The sequence below is a fragment of the Dendropsophus ebraccatus genome, chromosome 1, assembly GCF_027789765.1.
Source record: "Dendropsophus ebraccatus isolate aDenEbr1 chromosome 1, aDenEbr1.pat, whole genome shotgun sequence".
NCBI lineage: Eukaryota > Metazoa > Chordata > Amphibia > Anura > Hylidae > Dendropsophus > Dendropsophus ebraccatus.
This window is the reverse complement of record NC_091454.1, coordinates 182,007,339-182,025,360: the sequence shown is the minus strand read 5'-3', so window position 1 is coordinate 182,025,360 and position 18,022 is coordinate 182,007,339. Positions and strand designations below refer to the sequence as shown.

Sequence of the window (18,022 nt, the reverse complement as noted above, 5' to 3'; positions counted from 1 at the left end):
GCCGTGGTCATCAATTGCTTCATTCAATGTAAGCAAAGCCCAGCAAGGGGTGGAATAAGGATTTATTTATTTTTTTTAGCCTAGAAGAATTAATAATTGCTGTCCATATTTTCAGTCTTTATTATACATGGTTATGATGATTGGGATATCTTTGATGCACTGTAACATCTGTTGCCGTGCTAGCATCCCATATTCCCTACAGATACAGGTCTCTGCTTTGGAGTCTTAGATTTCGGTGGAAGGTGAAGCGTGTAGAAGCGGCACTCCTCCAGTGACATATCGGATTTCTTCACAAACCATGGGTGGAGGTAACCATTATAAAAGTCCTTAGCAGACAGCTTCTTCCTGAGCTTTACAGTCCTGACACCCACCCAGCCATCCTGACAACACAAAGATGCAACAGTCATATACATCAATAGAAATATGTACAAGAAGTTCCTTTTCCTTTGCATGTTACTAAACCTAATAACCCACAAGAAAATACAGTTAGCTTTATATGTTAGATAAATGTCATCAAGGACAATGCCAAGAGCTGTATGGAATGGTTTAAAGCATGCCGCCACTGGACACGTGTTCTGTGGAGTGACTCTACTGGAACAAATGTAGAGTTTGATGGATGATGTATTACTGTGGGGTTATTTTTCAGGTGTTAGCCTTGGCCCTTTAGTTGTAATTAATGAAAATAGTAATGCTTTTAATAAAGACATCTTGGATAGTAGTTGCTTCCAGCTCTGTGGGAACAGTTCTGGTTCAGCCCTTTCCTATTACAGCATGACTGTACTCCAGTGCACAAAGCAAGGATCATAAAGGCACAGTTTGGGGGGGGGGGGGGGGGGGGGGGGGGTGAAGAAGAGCTTGACTGGCCAGCACAGACCTCAACACCATCAAACACCTTTGGAATGAACATAACAAATGCTCTTCTACAGACACTCCAAGAACTTGTAGGAAGTTTTCCCAACAGTGGCAGCTGTTATAGCTGCAAAGGAGGGGAAGGTCTAGAGCCATATTAAATGGGTTGTCCAGGCTTTGAAAGAAAGTTGCCATGTTTTTTTGAGTTGCAAAGCCACACCCACCTAGAGACAAGTGGTGCTGTTTCTGCAACAAAGTGGCTGTATTTTTCTAATTCTAGATAACTCCATATTAATGTATATGGATTTAGAATGGGGTGTCCTACAAGCTTGTGTAAGTGTCCCAATACTTTTATCCACATTAGTGTATGTAGTAAAATACCTACCTTACAGCGTACCACAATAATCTGTGGTGCAGAAAGATACTGAATTGAACCTGGGACACTTGGAAAATCTGCAGAAACAACAAAGTAAGAAAATAACAAAAGCAAAAAATAAAGCTCCTTCACCCACTTGGTGCCACCTGCTGTACATTAACAGTGTAACGTGGAAAGGAGTAGATGGAGCAGAACCTAAGTCTACTGCTTACATAAACTAAAGGTGCTGCCACTGCTTCCTGTCAGGAACTGTCCTGAGCAGGAGAGGTTTTCTATGGGGATTTGCTACTGCTCTGGACAGTTCCTGATATGGACAGAGGTGGCAGCAGAGAGCATTGTCTCCGACTGGGAACAATACACCACTTCCTGCAGGACATACAGCAGCTGATAAGTACTGGAAGATTGGACTGGAGATTTTTAAATATTACAAATACAAGTAAATTACAAATCTATTAACTATCTCACACCAGCTGATTTGAAAGAAAAAGATTTTTGCAGGAGTACCCTTTTTACATGCAGTCTGTCAGGGTCCATTTACACAAAGATTATCTGACAGATCTGCCAAGAGTTGAAAAGAGGAAATATCTCATTCTTTCCTTTATGACCTGATCTCTGTTTATAGTATGTTCCTGGCTTTGGCTTCAAATCTTTGGCAGATAATCTTTGTGTAAATGGACCCTAACTCTAACCAATCAGAGCCACAGACAGCACTGCAGTCAAGAAAGCAGTCTGTGATGCTGCCTGGTAACATCGCCTGCAGTGAATCGCTGACTGTCATGCCCTATTGACTAGCCTTCATATGGATAGGTCATCAGTAAAGGGTTCACCCAAACTGCAAAAGTCTTTAAGGGTCCATTTACACAGATTATCTGCCAAAGATTTGAAGCCAAAGCCAGAAACAGACTATAAACAGAGATCAGGACATAAAGAAAAGCCTGAGATTTCTCTTGTTTTCAAATCCATTCCTGGCTTTAGCCCCTATTATACGGGCCCACTGTGAGGAGCAAACGAGCGTTGTTAGCACTCGTTAGCGAGTGAGTACAGAAGGAGCTGCGGGCGAGGGGGGATCATCCGGGAAGCCCTTAGAGGATAGCAGTGGGCTCCTGCCGTGGCTCCTATTTCACGGAGCGAAGGCAGCAGATGGCTGCTATCACAGTCGCTTGTTTTACAACATGTTTGAAAAACAAACCACTACAACGATCAGCCGACATGAACGATGTCGGCTGATCACTGCCTTCTATTCCACGGGACGATTATCAGCCGTAATGGCTGATTTCTGCCGAATACGGACGACAATCATTCCGTGAAATAGGGCCTTTTGGCTTCAAATCTTTGGCAGATAATCTGTCAGATAATCTTTCTGTGTACATGGATCCTAATGCGTGTTCATTTTCACATGGTATGGACACAAACCTGAAGTGATTATGGAACCTGGAACTTCTACAAAGTCAAGGAGTTTGATAGGTGCACCCATCCATAAGGTCTGTAGCGGAATCTGTAAGATCACAGGATCCATTTGTAAATAATAAGAGATGAAGATAAGATTCGTTTTAGAAATAAGTAAATAGCATTTATTTTACTATTTTACTTTTTTTTTTTAAATAAAAACAATTTAGTTAGTTGCTTCACTTCATATTCAGGAAAAAGAAAACAAGAATGCAGTACAAAGGCAGCAAGAGGGTTTTAGGGTTTTGGATAGCTTGAACATAATGTTTCTTAAAAAAAAGACAGACAATAATATATTGTTTTATGGGGAATAGTTTTTACAATACTAAATGCAGTTAATTACCTTAGCAAGACAAAAAAAACGTACAGCTCATTACATCAGTGGTTCTCAACCTTTTCAAGCCATGTACCCTTATGTGATGAGATGTTTTAGCAGAGTACCCCCAAGGATGTGATTGGTTATAAATGTCGAGCTCACAATGCCGTCATAGACTCTATTTAGGGTGAGATTTATCAAACATGGTGTAAAGTGATTGGTTGCTAGGGGCAACTGAGCAAGTTTCACTTTACACCATGTTTGATAAATCTCCCACTATCTGTTTTAAATCTCTGTTGGCAATTAATTTCTAGATCCGATCCCCCTGTAACAAAATGACTGACCTGTAGGTCCCAGTACTAATGGCCCTTGCAGCCAGATGCATGTCCCCTGTAGCTAGTAATAATGCTAGTTATTAGCCGTCTGTGCACAGAGCAACTGACCATGTGTGTGTGAGGAGGTGCGGGAGGGCGGCTGCCTCAGGAGCAGCAATTGAAGCCCCAGGACGTTTCTGAATGCCGACTAGCATTCAACAAATTTCCAATCCCAAAAGTACAGTTTTTTTTTATAAAACACAGCTTGTAGCCCGTAAGCTTACAATGTGTACCACAAGTTTAAGAGCCACTACATTAGATCACTGTTACCCGTGACCTGTATTGATAGAAAATCAGAGTAGTCCCCTTCCAGAATGGAATTCCTGTATTGTAATTTCAGTCATTCTCTGGGAACTGCCTCTGAACGAAGAAGCAGCACTTCTGCATGTGGGAGCACAGCCAGTCAACAGTATGTTTAGGATCTTAAGTGACAGCAAACTAATTATTTTTCTTTCAATGAAGAATGATCAGGCTGTTAGAGCCCGTTCACACTACGAAATTTGCGTGGAATTTCAAGTGGAGTCTGCGCCGCGGACCCCGCTTGAAGTTCTACCTGTCCCATTGATTGAATAGGATGTCTCACGTCTGTGCCGTGCTATCACTCCCAGCCAGGAGTACAGGCACAGGCACCAATTCATTGGCCTCTAATTTGTGTGGTGATAAAGGGGTTTATGGTCACAAGAGAAAATTACTGTAAACTGTTTACCGCAAATCCAATGGCACGTTCTAGACAAACGATCTGTTCCGGCGCTTGTTCTGCCCACTTGATGCAGCTCATAGCAGCTGATATCTTGGGTGCTAAACAAGAAGTGAGAGCAGTCAAATCTTCTAACATTGTCAGAGCCTTATACCATCTCTGCCGACACACCTTCTGCTCTGTCACGAACAATGAAAAATAATGGTACTGGATCTGTTGCATGCTGGACACTGGTGGAACCCCAGTTGACCTTAAAGGGTTCAACTGAGTTTCCATCAAGGTGACTGGCACTTTTGATGCAAATCTTGGACACATCTGCATGATGCCTTATGTTGAGATATAAATATTCTCTGACATATAATCCTAAAACAGCAGGCTGGTGGCAGTGTCTGAAGGATACAGACATTGGTTTCAAATCACTTAGAGAGTTTTAATAGCACAGACACGACTTCTATAACTTTCCACTGCTAATCTGAGACTTACGGCATCACTCACCAAACGTTGCTCCTTCTTTTGGCTGTTCTGTAGCATTTCTTAGATATTCAGGTAAGTCTTTCAAAACGGATATAAGCTGGGAGAGAAGAAAACAACAGAAATTACACCAGTGTCGGGGTAGGATACCAGAAAGCTGCCTGACAAGATGCCATTTACCCATTACCATTTCAGCCCCCTGCTTGGACAGAACGGCTTCCAGCTCCTTAGAGGTGCATCTGGGCGGCACAGAAAAGGGTTCCTGCATCACTATAGGGCCCACATCAAACCTAAAGGGAAAGGAATCAATTAGCAAACCGGCCATAAAGTGCTAAATTGATGTCAGGGGAAAACAGTGATCATTTAGTTCCCATGTAGCTTATGATCATCTTCCCACTGAAATAACTGAGCTGCAGCCCTAGGCAAGCCATGACCATGGAATCACTGATGAATTCAGCTTTTATTTTCTTGGTTCTGTTTTAGTTCATGTCTAGAGATGAGCGAACCTGGAGCATGCTCGAGTACATCCGAACCCGAACGTTCGGCATTTGATTAGCGGTGGCTGCTGAAGTTGGATAAAGCTCTAAGGTTGTCTGGAAAACATGGATACAGCCAATGACTATATCCATGTTTTCCACATAGCCTTAGGGCTTTATCCAACTTCAGCAGCCACCGCTAATCAAATGCCGAAAGTTCGGGTTCAGATGGACTCAAGCATGCTCCAGGTTCGCTCATTATTCATGTGATATCCACCTCTCAAATAACTTCCCCTCGCCTTGGGTAAAACAATGAAATCTAGGCATATAGATAGCATTTTTAAGCAGACTTTTACACTAATGGCATCATATATATACAGTTATACATTCATAGTAAATGTATAACACAACAGTCATTTAGCTCAAGGAGATCAGCAAAAAAAATCCAATGGAGTACCCAATCAAGAGTCTCAAAACATGGGAATAGCCAGATATCCCTCGTGGGAAGGAACCCCATTGCTAAGGGGTGCCTCCCAGTGGGGAGATTACCAAAGTCCCACTCAGTTGTGAGTATTCAGACACAAATAGGAAATATCAGGGTGGCCTCTTTAGTATCAAAGTCTAACTCAGTTGCGAGTATTACGACATGACAAAGGGAAAACCAAAACTGTGTTTTCAGACGGAGACCCTGTTTATGCATAGTAAATGTATAGTAATATATTGTACAGTGTTGCTGTTTTATACCGCTTTGGTCTAATCTGCATGATGGTGACCCCCGTCTTCTTATCTCCATTGAGCACGGTATGGATTAGGGGAGCTGGGCCTCGCCATCTGGGAAGTAGGCTGGGGTGTACATTCAGGATCCCACTGAAGTAAATAAGAAGAGTGAACGCACATCCGGACACATTCAGCCACTTCACCCATCTTTGTATTATACTTACTATGGAAACTTTAAAATGAGGTCTTCACTTAGGAGTCGCCCAAACGATGCCACCACACCAACGTCAAACTGCTCACAGGGGCCAATGTCAGGCCATTCATGGAATGGAAGCCCCTTGTCTGTAGCATAATTTGCAACTGGAAGGCCTTTTGGCAGTAGGGAGGGCAGTGAAACCACCTCTAGTCTTCCAACCACTTCCTTTCGGGCCTTTCTGCTTTGCCAATACAAGACACGGGCATATACAGTCATAGAGAAGTGACAACACTAACAGAAGAATTTCCTATTACAAATGTACAAGGGTGTATAACCCTGGACATACACATGATACTTCTGACTGTGGATGGGTCAGTCATCCAAAAGATATTTCATCCATCTCTCCTATAATCATACATGCTAGGAATGGCCAAATGTGTCTTCATTGGCGAGAAGACGACAAAGGTCTGCCAGACCCCTCTTAAAGATATGCTTTATTCTCCTTTCCCATCTGGAGACCGCCAGGAGGATTCCATATGTATCAGCCTATAGGCCTACCCTGCCAAAATTAGTGGGTGCTATATATTAAATATATATATATATATCCAGCCTTAGCCTGGGTTACAGGGGTTGTCCAGGCTTAGAAAAACATGTCTTCTTTCTTCCAGAGACAGCACAATTCTTGTCCTCAGTTCGGCTATTGGTTTTGCACCTCTCTTCCACTGAAGTGGAGATTAGTTTTAATACCACACACAACCAGAGGACAGCAGTGGTGCCGTTTTTGCAAGAAAGTAGCTGTGTTTTTGGGGGGTTTTTTGCTAATCCTAAATGACCCCCTGAAAATCCTCTATGTTAGACCAAGAACAATTCCTTTCCATATGTCCTATGAGGCTCTTAGGGTAAGTGCACAATACGGACTCCCGACAGAAAACCTGTAGCGGATTCCGCAGCTCGCACCCATTCGTGGACTCTGGCGGTCGCACCCATTTCCGCCCGTACCAAAGAGTCCATTATATGCACGGGCAGATTCCGCCGTCCGTCCAAAGAATGAGTTCAATCTTTTGACGGACAGCAGAATCCACCTGTGCATAGAATGGAGTCTATGGCACGGGTGGAAGTAAGCGCAGCCACGAGCAGTGAGAGCTGCAGAATCTGCAACGGGTTTTCCGTTGGGATTCCATAGTGTGCACATACCCTTACTGGGGAGAACAACCAAGATTTCAGGGAGGGCTGTGTAAGACTATGATCACACATTGTTTTTTGGCTGTTTTTTTTTGTTTATTTTTCAGAAGAAAACTGCAGTTTCTCAATCTAGATCAAACATTAAAACGGGTATTTTTTCAAATTTAATACTTCCTATGTTTAGTAGTCGGTACATGGTATTGCCTGCTCAGCCAATCTGAACCTCAGCCACTGACTGGCTAAGCAGGGAATACCATATACTGGTATTAAACACCGGAATCGCTGCACTGGGAATGGCTCTGTGTGAACGTCAGGGATCGAGAAAGCCAAGTAAGCCAAGGTTTTTTACCCACTAGACTTAGCACAGTTATACTTACTCCCTGGAATATTGATTTCTATTGTGCTTTTTCACAGATCTGCAATCTATTCAGTGAAAAAATAGGTCCTAGTGCGGATCATGATTAGCCAATAGCAGTCAATAGGATCTGAGTTTTTTACGGACATCAAAAACACGGCTCAAATCTAATCTAGTCAAAATGGGGTTTTTTTAGCAGTTCAACATTTTTGCGGAAACCACAGATTACGGAGTTAAAACAGCGGACCTATCTGTAGTATACCAGCCTGATCCAGGCCACTGGCCTCTGTGGAAGGATGGACCCCTAGAGACACATTTAAAGTGTATGTCTGGAGCTTTCCTTAAATACATGCTAAATAAAGCGCAGCATAATGTGACTGGAGGCTTTAATTGCACTTGAAAAAAAACACCACAATGTGCCATATGCCCCTGGCACTGAGCACAGGGTGGCCGCCATCTTTACCTGCACTGGTTCAGGCTCTTCAGACATTCCAGCGCAAACTCATCTGTTCCAAAGAACATGACGTTCCACGGGGGGCGTGTCCGAGCGTTGATTGACAGCCCGCGGCCGCCGCTATACAGCCGCACCTGAGCGCAGCCTGTGCACTTCTGGACGCGTCCATAGTCTCTACCTGGGGGGTGGAGAAGTCTCTGTGTGCCGGAGCATAATGCTCGGGTCTGGTACTCGGTGAATGTTGACAATCTCCACACGCCTGTCGTCGTTCTCCAAGATGTTGTCTGTACTGGTATATAACTTTCCCTAAGAAACTGTGTACTGCCCCCCTCTCTGACAGGTGGTGCAGTCCTTTCCTTCGTGTCCCCTCGACTTCTCAGACCTCCGTTCACCTTATGGGCTGCCCGTGTGCGGATCCTGGAAGGACAGACATGTTCCAGCCGGGACAGCGATCTCCAGGGCGGGCTAAACGAGCCCATTATTCCCGGATAGTGATCATGGATTCACATCCGAAGTGACTTCAACCTTCCGTACCATAGTGTCCACTGGGCGCAGCCATCTTTGTTGAGAGGTGCGCTCGTAAAAAATGTCCTCCAGGAACTAGAACGGCAGTAAGGTTCCTAGGGAGTGATAGTAAAGGAGCTCGATAATATGTATGTACTGAAAGAGCTTCCTGTTGTTATATACCTTTTTGTTTCCTTAATTTTCTTTCATATTAACATAAAATTGTCTTCTACACTAATCTTTTGTTCACTGTTATCAGCCAGTGCAAGCTAGGGAGATGACAGATTGCAAAAAAAGTATTTTTTTGGTTGCACAACTTAGATGTGACTTGCTGTCACATGACCCATGACGTTGTGTAGTCCTAGCCTTAAAGGGAATGTGTCGCCAAGTAAAAAAAATTTTTGAAAGTGTTAAAACTGAATTTGTTATTTTTTTTATTAATTTATATGTGTTTTTAATTTTTTTAACATGTCAGTAAATATGAAAAATTAACAATCGAATTTTTCATTTTTCCCAGTGATGGCCACCAGGGGGAGCTCCAGCAGGAAACTGCTGGTAAAAGCAGCCTGAAAAAGGGATGCTGAAAAAAAAGAGGCAGTCCCTGCTCAGCTGCTGTGACATCATCACCTCCCCCCTCTTTTCACAAAAGAACAAAGAGGGGAAAGGTGATATTATGTGTACTGTTGGGCATCGCCATTTTGTTGTTGTCTGCACAGCAGTACAGCTAGAAGAAGCATGTGACACTGAGGACACCAGAGAACAATAGCCTGTACTCTCCTGTGTGTCTGTCTACATATCTATCTATCTATCTATCTATCTAGCCTACCTGTGCAATGTGTGACACTGCAGACACCAGCGAACACTAGCCTGTATATGTGTATATATATATATATATATATATATATATATATATATATATATATATATATTTATTTATTTATTTACAGGCTAGTGTTCGCTGGTGTCCGCTGTGTCACACATTTCACAGGTAGGCGGGATATAGAGACAGGGGGTAGAGGCTGGGGTGATGGGAGGGAGAGGCTGGGGTGATGGGAGGGAGAGGCTGGGGTGACAGAGGGCAGAGAGGCTGGGGTGACAGGGGGCAGAGAGGCTGGGGTGACAGGGGGCGGGGAAAAGTGGGGGGCACAGGGAGAAGGCACGGTAGAGGCAGGCTGGTTTCCCCCAGAACAGGGCAGCACGGTGGCTCAAGTGGTTAGCACTCTCCGTGTCTCTCCGTGTTTGCGTGGGTTTCCTCCCACACCCAAAACATACAGATAGGTGAATTGTGAGCCCTAAAGGGGACAGGGAGCAATAATTGGCAAAAAAAAAAAAAAAAAAAAACGATGTAAAGTGCTGCGGAATCTGTGTGCGCTATACAAATAAAAGCATTATTATTATTATTATTATAACAGTTACAGGAGGTGGTGGGGGTGAGAGTAGGTGAAGGGGAGAGAGGAGAAGATGATGGGGGTGAGAGGAGAAGATGATGGGGGTGACAGAGGAGGGGTTGATGGGGGTGACAGAGGAGGGGATGATGGGGGTGACAGAGGAGGTGAGGGGATGATATGTGTGACAGGAGGGGATGATGGGGGTGACAGAGGAGGGGATGATGGGGGTGACAGAGGAGGTGAGGGGATGACATGTGTGACAGGAGGGGATGATGGGGGTGACAGAGGAGGGGATGCTGGGAGTGACAGAGGAGGTGAGGGGATGATGGGGGTGACAGAGGAGGGGATGATGGGGGTGACAGAGGAGGTGAGGGGATGATGGGGGTGACAGAGGAGGGGATGATGGGGGTGACAGAGGAGGGGATGATGGGGGTGACAGAGGAGGTGAGGGGATGATATGTGTGACAGGAGGGGATGATGGGGGTGACAGAGGAGGGGATGATGGGGGTGACAGAGGAGGGGATGATGGGGGTGACAGAGGAGGTGAGGGGATGACATGTGTGACAGGAGGGGATGATGGGGGTGACAGAGGAGGGGATGCTGGGGGTGACAGAGGAGGGGATGCTGGGAGTGACAGAGGAGGTGAGGGGATGATATGTGTGACAGGAGGGGATGATGGGGGTGACAGAGGAGGGGATGATGGGGGTGACATTGGAGGTGAGGAGATGAGGGGGTGGATTTAACATCGGGGATCTAATCGGCGCAGAATAATCCTATTCAGACCTGAGAGGGATCGGGGCAGCTGTCAGAGAACCAGGCCGGCGAGGAGTCGGGGTGCGCGCTCCGGGCTGTGACAGGAGTGGAATGCAAACCGGAAGATGGGGCAGCCCCGGCATCCATCGGCCGCCGCCGCTGTTTCCACCTGGTGGCCCTGGACGCCGGGGCTGCCCCATCTCCCAGTCTGCATTCTGTTACAGCCCGGAGCGCGCACCCCGACTCCTCGCCGGCCTGGTTCTCTGACAGCTGCCCGGATCCCTCTCAGGTCTGAATAGGATTATTCTGCGCCGATTAGATCCCCGATGTTAAATCCACCCCCTCATCTCCTCACCTCCTCTGTCACCCCCATCACGATGCTGCCGCACCCGGGTCCGGCAGCCGCAGGGGGGACAGCATGCAGCAGGGGGGACGCTACTGTGCCCTGCTCCTCCAGCGATCAGCCTGACTCTCTCCATCCCCCCGCAGCATGCTGCTGGGGGAAAGGAGAGAGCTGCGGTGACTGGTGCCGGGACATTGCTGGGTGATAGCAGTGTCCCGATACACCCAAAGCACAAGTTTATTTACTTTCTCCCACTCCGGCGGGGGGTGGGGGGTGGGTGGAGAGAGAGCGCTGCACACACAGATCTCCTGTCTCTCTCTCCTCCCTGGTTCCCGTGCCGCCCGTGCCGGGACTTCAAGAAAATGGTGCCGCCACCCACCCCATGTACTTCAGCTGTGTACTGCGCATGTCTATGCGCATGCGCAGTACACAGCGACGGAACCTCAATGTAAGTGAACCAGACGGACTCCGTCGGTTCACTCTAATGATCTGGAGGTGCCGTATAGCGTCTGTGTGTGTGCCGTGAAATGACGTCACACACAGACACTATAAACATGGCAGCCCCCTGTGCAGGAGTAAATTTTATTAAAAATAATCAAACACTAAGTTAAAAAAAAAAAAAAAAATCCAACGCACTTATTTGATCTTATTACTTTTCATTAAAAAATTTCCAAAAATGTGACACTGTCCCTTTAAAGGGAATGTACCATCAGGCCCGGGCTGAAGCACTGGAGGCAGGCCAACCCACCCCCAATAGGAGGAAACGCCCGCCGCTCTATGACAAGGCTTCATTAGAATCAATGGAGCCGTATCATAACAGGGCAGGGGTTTTCTCCCACTGGGGGTGGGTCAGCCCGCCTCCAGTGCTTCAGCCCAGGCCTCATGGTACATTCACTTTAAAGGACAAGTGCCATGAAAAACTTTTTCCCAGTAATTGAAGCACATTACAAATGTGCCCAGTCAGTCTGAGGGAAGATAAGCAAGTGAGATGTGACAAGTGATGGCTTGCAGTTGTTCAGCCAATCGGAGCCATGCAAGCCTGTCACCTGACAAGGCAGGGGAGGGGGGAGGCTAGTGTAACAGGAGAAGGAGCTTAGAGAAGAGCTTGGTGACAGTGACGACAGTAATCAGGTCTGTGTGAGTCAGGACACTTCCTGGTGGGGGGTGGAGGGGGGAAAAGACAGGGAAGGGAGGCAGATAGGTGATTGAAGCATATTACACAGTTATATAACTTTGTAATGTGCTTCAATTACTGGGAAAAAGTTTTTCATGGCACTTGTCCTTTAAGGCTATGTTCACACTAAGTAAGTTTCTGGCCGTAGTGCGTTCCGTGAATAAGGGGCTGGAGACTTGCGTAGTTTGCGTACAATGGAAAGTATACAATGTACGGCGGCACAGTTCACACTACGTACGAACTTACGCCCGGATCATACGCTGCGCCGTAAAAAATGAACCAGACCATTGTTTGAGGACGAAAATGCCGTAACTTACGCCCGTAGCGTTACATGCGGTCCCGTACGTAGTGGTGATTTGTTTATTTTTGCAGCTTTTTGTGCCGATCCAAAAGGTTCTGTGGGGTATCCGGGGCTAGCCGAAGATTTCCAAGTAAAAGACCGTTGTCAGATCGCTACGTAGGGCGCTCGGGAAGCGTAAGTCGACTACGGGCGTAAGTTTGCGGTCCGTACGTAGCCGGCCGCAAGTATCGTAAATCTCCGGCCGGAGTTTACCGCCTATATTTTCTCGGCCGGACATATACGCAGTGTGAACATAGCCTAAAGGGGTTAGCCAGCGTTAGAAAAACATGGTCACTTTCTTCCAGAGAAAACACGACTCTTGTCTCCAGTTCAGCTGTGGTTTCTAGTTAAAGGAGAAGTCCGGTGAAAATTTTTATTAAGGTATTGCCCCCCAAAATTTATACAAATCACCTATATACACTTATTACAGGAAATGCTTATAAAGTTTTTTTCCCTGCACCTACTACTGCATCAAGGCTTCACTTCCTGGATAAGATGGTGATGTCACGAACCATCTCCCAGAGCTGTGCGGGCTGTGGCTGCTGGAGAGGATGATGGCAGGAGGACACAGAGCACTGGAGGGACAGTGAGCATCCCTCTGCCATCATCCTCTCCAGCAGCCACAGCCCGCACAGCTCTGGGAGTCGGGTCGTGACATCACCATCTTATCCAGGAAGTGAAGCCTTGATGCAGTAGTAAGTGCTGGGAAAAAGCACTTTACGTACATTTCTCGTAATAAGTGTATATTGTGGATTTGTATAACTTTTTGGGGGGCAATACAATACTTAAGTAAAAAATTTCACCTGACTTTTCCTTTAAGCTCCATTTACTTCAATCGAACTGAGTTTCAAAACAAACACCCAAAGGAGCCCTAGACCCCAGCAGCACCATCATTGGCTCGGCAGCTACATGGCACCAAATCCTAAGCGTGATATCCACAGTGCATTATGTGGAAATTTACCCTGAATCAAAAGTCTTACCAAAATATCAGAACATTTCTGTCTCTCTTGTATACACACTGTCATGCAATAACGGCCTCTTGTATTCTAAACTGGACATGACTAACAAATTAGACAATGAAACTATAAAGAAGCTTTAGTAGGATAATGAGGAAAGAGTCAAGAGGATGGAAGCATAGGTGTCCATAAATGAAGTGTATACTTTTTTTTTTCAACCCCAATTTTGAAGTCCAAATTCTTTTGTCATTTTGCCCCAGAGATGGATCTGCGGCTGTAATAGAATAAATGAGGGCACACATATTATGAGGATAATTGTTTTAATGTAAAAATGACAGAAAAAGGAAAGAATAACTTACAACCAGTCTCCGGTGTGAGTAGAGACTGAGCGGTCAAATCACTTCTTGTGCCAGCACAAAACAGCTGTCCATAAACACTACATATCAAAGGAACACTTACTGAATGAACCTAGTTCACATCTCTTCTGTGGAGCTTGTTGTAAAATAATAAATTAAAATTGCCGACTGCTGGCAGATGAAGGTGTAGCTGTCATCATAAAAAAAACAAAAAACTTCTGGCTTGTCAAAAGTTTTGATTGGTATAAGTCTGAGTGTTCAGACCTGTACCAATCATGTGAATGAGCCGGGAGAAGATTGCACTAAGCACGGTCCTCTCCTGGCTCTGTCTCGCGCGATAAGTCGGGCTCCTAATGTATATCTATGGAATCCGACTCTTTTTTTCTTATACAGACTGGACCGTGCTGCAGTGTGAAGCACTTTGTTAGCTCGCTCTGCTATGGGTGCCTGGAAAAGCTGTATCCAGTCCTGGGAAAATGGAAGAAGTTTCCTAGGACTGGATCCATCTTTTTCCAGCACCTGGGGAGAAGCTGTACCCAGAGCGGATCAGACTTCAAAGCCCCACAGCCTGATGATCAGAATGCAGATGGGAATGAATCAATTTGCTTTGTTCCTACTGCAGATTCGCTCATTTCTATTTTTGATCCAAATTGGTTCAAAAATCTATGTTAGTTTATTTATAAATACTATTTTATTTATTTTTTCGTTTATAAATTTAAACAAGCTAGGTCTCTGCAGCGGCCACTAGAGGGAGCTCTGAAGCTTACTGTACACTGTTCATACATCAGACTGGATAGTATACCTGTATGCAGTATATTCCTAAGCTCCCCCTAGTGGCAGCTGCACATTTCTCATGCAGTACCTGTTGAGATATTACATATAGTAATGAGTAAGGAACTGAGTAATTTATAGTTATACTGAGGCTTCCAGAGCATGACACCAAATTCCATTAGATTGTATCATAAAATTGTAGGGAGAAAAAAAAACTCTCAGCTACACGGGTAATGATGAGTGATCCATAAAGATAGTATATAATAATTATTAAATAAAAATACACTTTTTTTATTCATCGTGTTAAAACTACACATTTTATGAACTATTTTGTTTCAGTGGAATAGTGTAATTGTTTTTTTTTCCCCACAATTAAATTCTCGTCTTCAAATGCACACTAAGCCAGTCACTAAGTATGTTCACACATATGGTAGTATTTTGGTCAGTATTTTTCCACCAAAAGTAGGAGTGGATTGAAAACACAGAAAGGCTCTGTTCACACACTGTTGAAATTTAGTGGATGGCAAATAATTGCTGTTATTTTAAAACAATAGCTGTCATTTGTCATTTGACAACTGTGACTTGTGGCTGACATTGGATATCAGTCATTTAATCCCCTAGATGTTGTGGTCAATAGTGACCACTGCACCTAGGGAGTTAGATGACGGGTAAGAGCCCTGTCGGCTTCACTGAGTGGCTGAGTGGACCTAAGACGTCACGTCTCGGGCCCGCGTCAGACACCAGGAAGCGGCCAGGGACCGGAGCGCAGTGATGCGGGACCCGCCGCTGGAACCGGGGAGGTGAGTGGACGTCATTTCCCTCGGCCACCTCCTCCCCGGTCCCAGCAAAAAAGTGCCCCCCCAGTGGAGTACCCCTTTAATGATTATGACATGGTTATAAAATGGATCAGAGCAATCTCCAGGTTACAGTGAACATTTGACATCTATTTTCTTTCTCCTGCCAATATCTTCAGTTCTTGACCTGATAAAGATCCCTCACAACCCTGGCCACGTCATTTATTGCTTTAGCTGAATACTCCCGTCATTTAAAGGGCCAGCAATGGAAAATCCTGGGCTGCCCTTTGATGACTACAGGGCCAGAACATTTACCAAGAGGGTAAAGGGAATGATGTAACTCAAAAAACTGCACATTTACATTGCATCTTTGATGTGTGAGAAGCCTGGTGACAACCACCAGGGAGCCAGCAATGTCGGGGATTAGTAGATATCACCCAGTGTTTATACCAAGTTTTTATGGAAGACTTTTGATCTTTAGTAACCTCTCTGAGTTTGTCGTTCTGAGTATATCTCTTACCTCTGAGCTCTGGTAGTAAATAACACAACTAATAAAGCAGCCCAATCTCTTTTTTATAATTTATTTTTACTATGGAAGCCTTCCCTTCCCTGTGCATAGTTGGACGACGATATAACAACAAGCTGATCTGAATGCAGTAGCTTATACTTATAACAAATCCATAAATGCAGAAAACAATGCCTGATTTAGCCATTAAGATAATTTAGTTGTTTTCCCTGTTAGGAATGTTCCAGAAGACATAACTGTTTGGCTGCAGACCGTGTCATGTCACCAAAATTTATTTTAAGTGAGTCAAGGTAGAAACGGTAAAATAAATCATGTCTATATTTAGTACACAGATACATTAGAAGCATTCCTTACCGGATAAATCAGACCACTTTATTGCCTCTGATTTCCACCAGAGATAATATCAAAAGAGGGGGTTTAAAGGCTAATTCCCATATACTGTAATTCACTAAGGAATCCCCATAGATACTATGTAATATTGGGAGTTCCTGAATATGTTAAACCTGCCTGGGGTAAACATATATCTATCCTAAGATAATAATAAGGGAAATACTAAAAGTGGCAGACTAGATGGACCCAGTGGTCTTTTTCTTGCCGACAATTTTCTATGTTTGGGATAGTGACCAGCAGCCTAGTTTCAAATGAGGAAGGATTGAATGGAATATAATTGCTAATGTGACTCTGGTTTTTGGGCCATCTTGGCTAGGAGGTCCTACTTGGTTTCTAGATCCAAATAGTATGCTCATAGTATGAGCAGATGATGGGGGAGCAGTACCAGGGAGATCCCCCATCACCAAGCCCCCCCCCCCCAGACAACATCCACCCCAGCAGCAGCCGCCGCCCCCACCGGTTACCTCCCCATAGTAACAGATCTAGTCCCCATCACCAAACCCCCACCGCCGCACTTCTGTTCACTTCCCTGCCGTCCAGGACTGCCAGCCCACTGCCGCACCCGCGTCCTGCCAACTCGGTCCCTGATGTCACCCCAAGCAGCTCTCATCATCCGGGACCAAGTCGGCAGGATGCGAAGGCGGCAGTGAGCTGGCAGTCCGGGACAGCAGGGAAGTAAACAGACGTGCAGCAGTGGGGGAGGCTGGAGGGTTGGTGATGGGGACCAGATCTGTTACTATGGGGGAGTTTACCAGCAGCGGCTGCTGCGGGGATTTGGTGGGTAGGGTTTTAGGTTGGCTGAGGGGGGGCTTGGTGATGGGAAATCTCCCTGGTACTACTCCTCCATCCTCTACTCATACTATGAGCAGATGATGGGAGGAGTAGTAGTGTCTATTTGTCCCACTGCACCAAGCAGGAAAGGGATAAGGTAGTTAGATGCACCGGCATCTCTCTCCCTCCCTGCTCGGTGCCCTCCATTTGGGGAGCAAGTGTCCTTGCTCCCCAAATTATTCCATAAACATAGTCCATAGATAAACATAGTCCATCAATCAAGGGTAGTTTTTACATTACATACTCTTCCATATACTTCAATACAGTGCCATAGACTTCTACATATATACTGCGCCCCCTGCTGGACACTCCATAGGAATTACACCTGATTCGTGCAGTACTCTCGGCTGTCATCTCTGTCCATGACAGGAACTGTCCAGAGTAGGAGCAAATCCCCATAGAAACCTCTTCTTCTCTGGACAGTTCCTGTCACAGACAGAGGTGGCAGCAGAGAGCACTGTGTCAGGCTGGAAAGAATACACCACTTCCTGCAGGACATACTTTTTGAAGTAATTTAGAAATCCATATAATTTTCTGACACCAGTTGATGTGAAATTAAAAAACATTTGTCAAAGTACCTCTTTAATTTGCAGTGGGGGGAACTCTGCAGGGTGGTAGCCCATCTGGCCCTATAGGCCTGTCTTGCCCAGGGGGGCTGAGATGCAAAGCCATAGTCTCCATTACATTGTCTGGTACATTATGTGGCAGATGTCCAATACTTCTGCATCCACTATAACCTGGTCCTTTAGGGGAGTGATATGAGCTACAGTATGATATTTATGAGGTATTTTTGTTTTTGAGTGTTTACTGGCAGCAAAGATGTTAATATCAGTAGCACTTACTATATGCTGTAATCCCATTTGGTTTGGAAACTTCTCAAACAGATTTACTTGGACTTCCATGTGCTCCAACTTTCCTAAAACAGTTTTCCAACTTTTCTATCTCCGATCTGTTAAAATACTAACGTTCATATTTCAAACTCGTGGT

At 45.2% G+C, this 18,022-nt stretch overlaps 1 protein-coding gene across 2 annotated transcripts; it reads right to left on the bottom strand.

The window, feature by feature from the left end:
* Positions 1-44: 44 nt before the first annotated feature.
* On the bottom strand, positions 45-8,504 carry MTFMT (mitochondrial methionyl-tRNA formyltransferase). 2 transcript variants are annotated; one of them, XM_069985532.1, is made up of 9 exons: positions 7,919-8,504; positions 5,947-6,159; positions 5,750-5,872; positions 4,717-4,819; positions 4,554-4,629; positions 4,068-4,159; positions 2,639-2,720; positions 1,235-1,302; positions 45-380 (listed from the first exon to the last, which is right to left on the bottom strand). In XM_069985532.1, the coding sequence occupies exons 1-9, from the start codon at positions 8,386-8,388 to the stop codon at positions 180-182; spliced, it is 1,428 nt and encodes a 475-aa protein (XP_069841633.1). In that variant the 5' UTR covers positions 8,389-8,504; the 3' UTR covers positions 45-179. The 2 variants fall into 2 exon arrangements, with proteins under 2 accessions (XP_069841633.1, XP_069841638.1); XM_069985537.1 differs by having other exon boundaries at positions 5,947-6,156.
* Between the last annotated feature and the right edge of the window lie 9,518 nt (positions 8,505-18,022).

Coding starts and splice junctions, on each gene's coding strand:
- MTFMT (XM_069985532.1), bottom strand. CDS start 8,388: ATGGGCTCGTTTAGCCCGCCCTGGAGATCGCTGTCCCGGCTGGAACAT. Junction 6,160..7,918: donor AAGAGCCTGAACCAGTGCAG/GTAAAGATGGCG, acceptor GTATTGGCAAAG/CAGAAAGGCCCGAAAGGAAG. Junction 1,303..2,638: donor AGGTTCCATAATCACTTCAG/GTTTGTGTCCAT, acceptor TTGTTTCTGCAG/ATTTTCCAAGTGTCCCAGGT.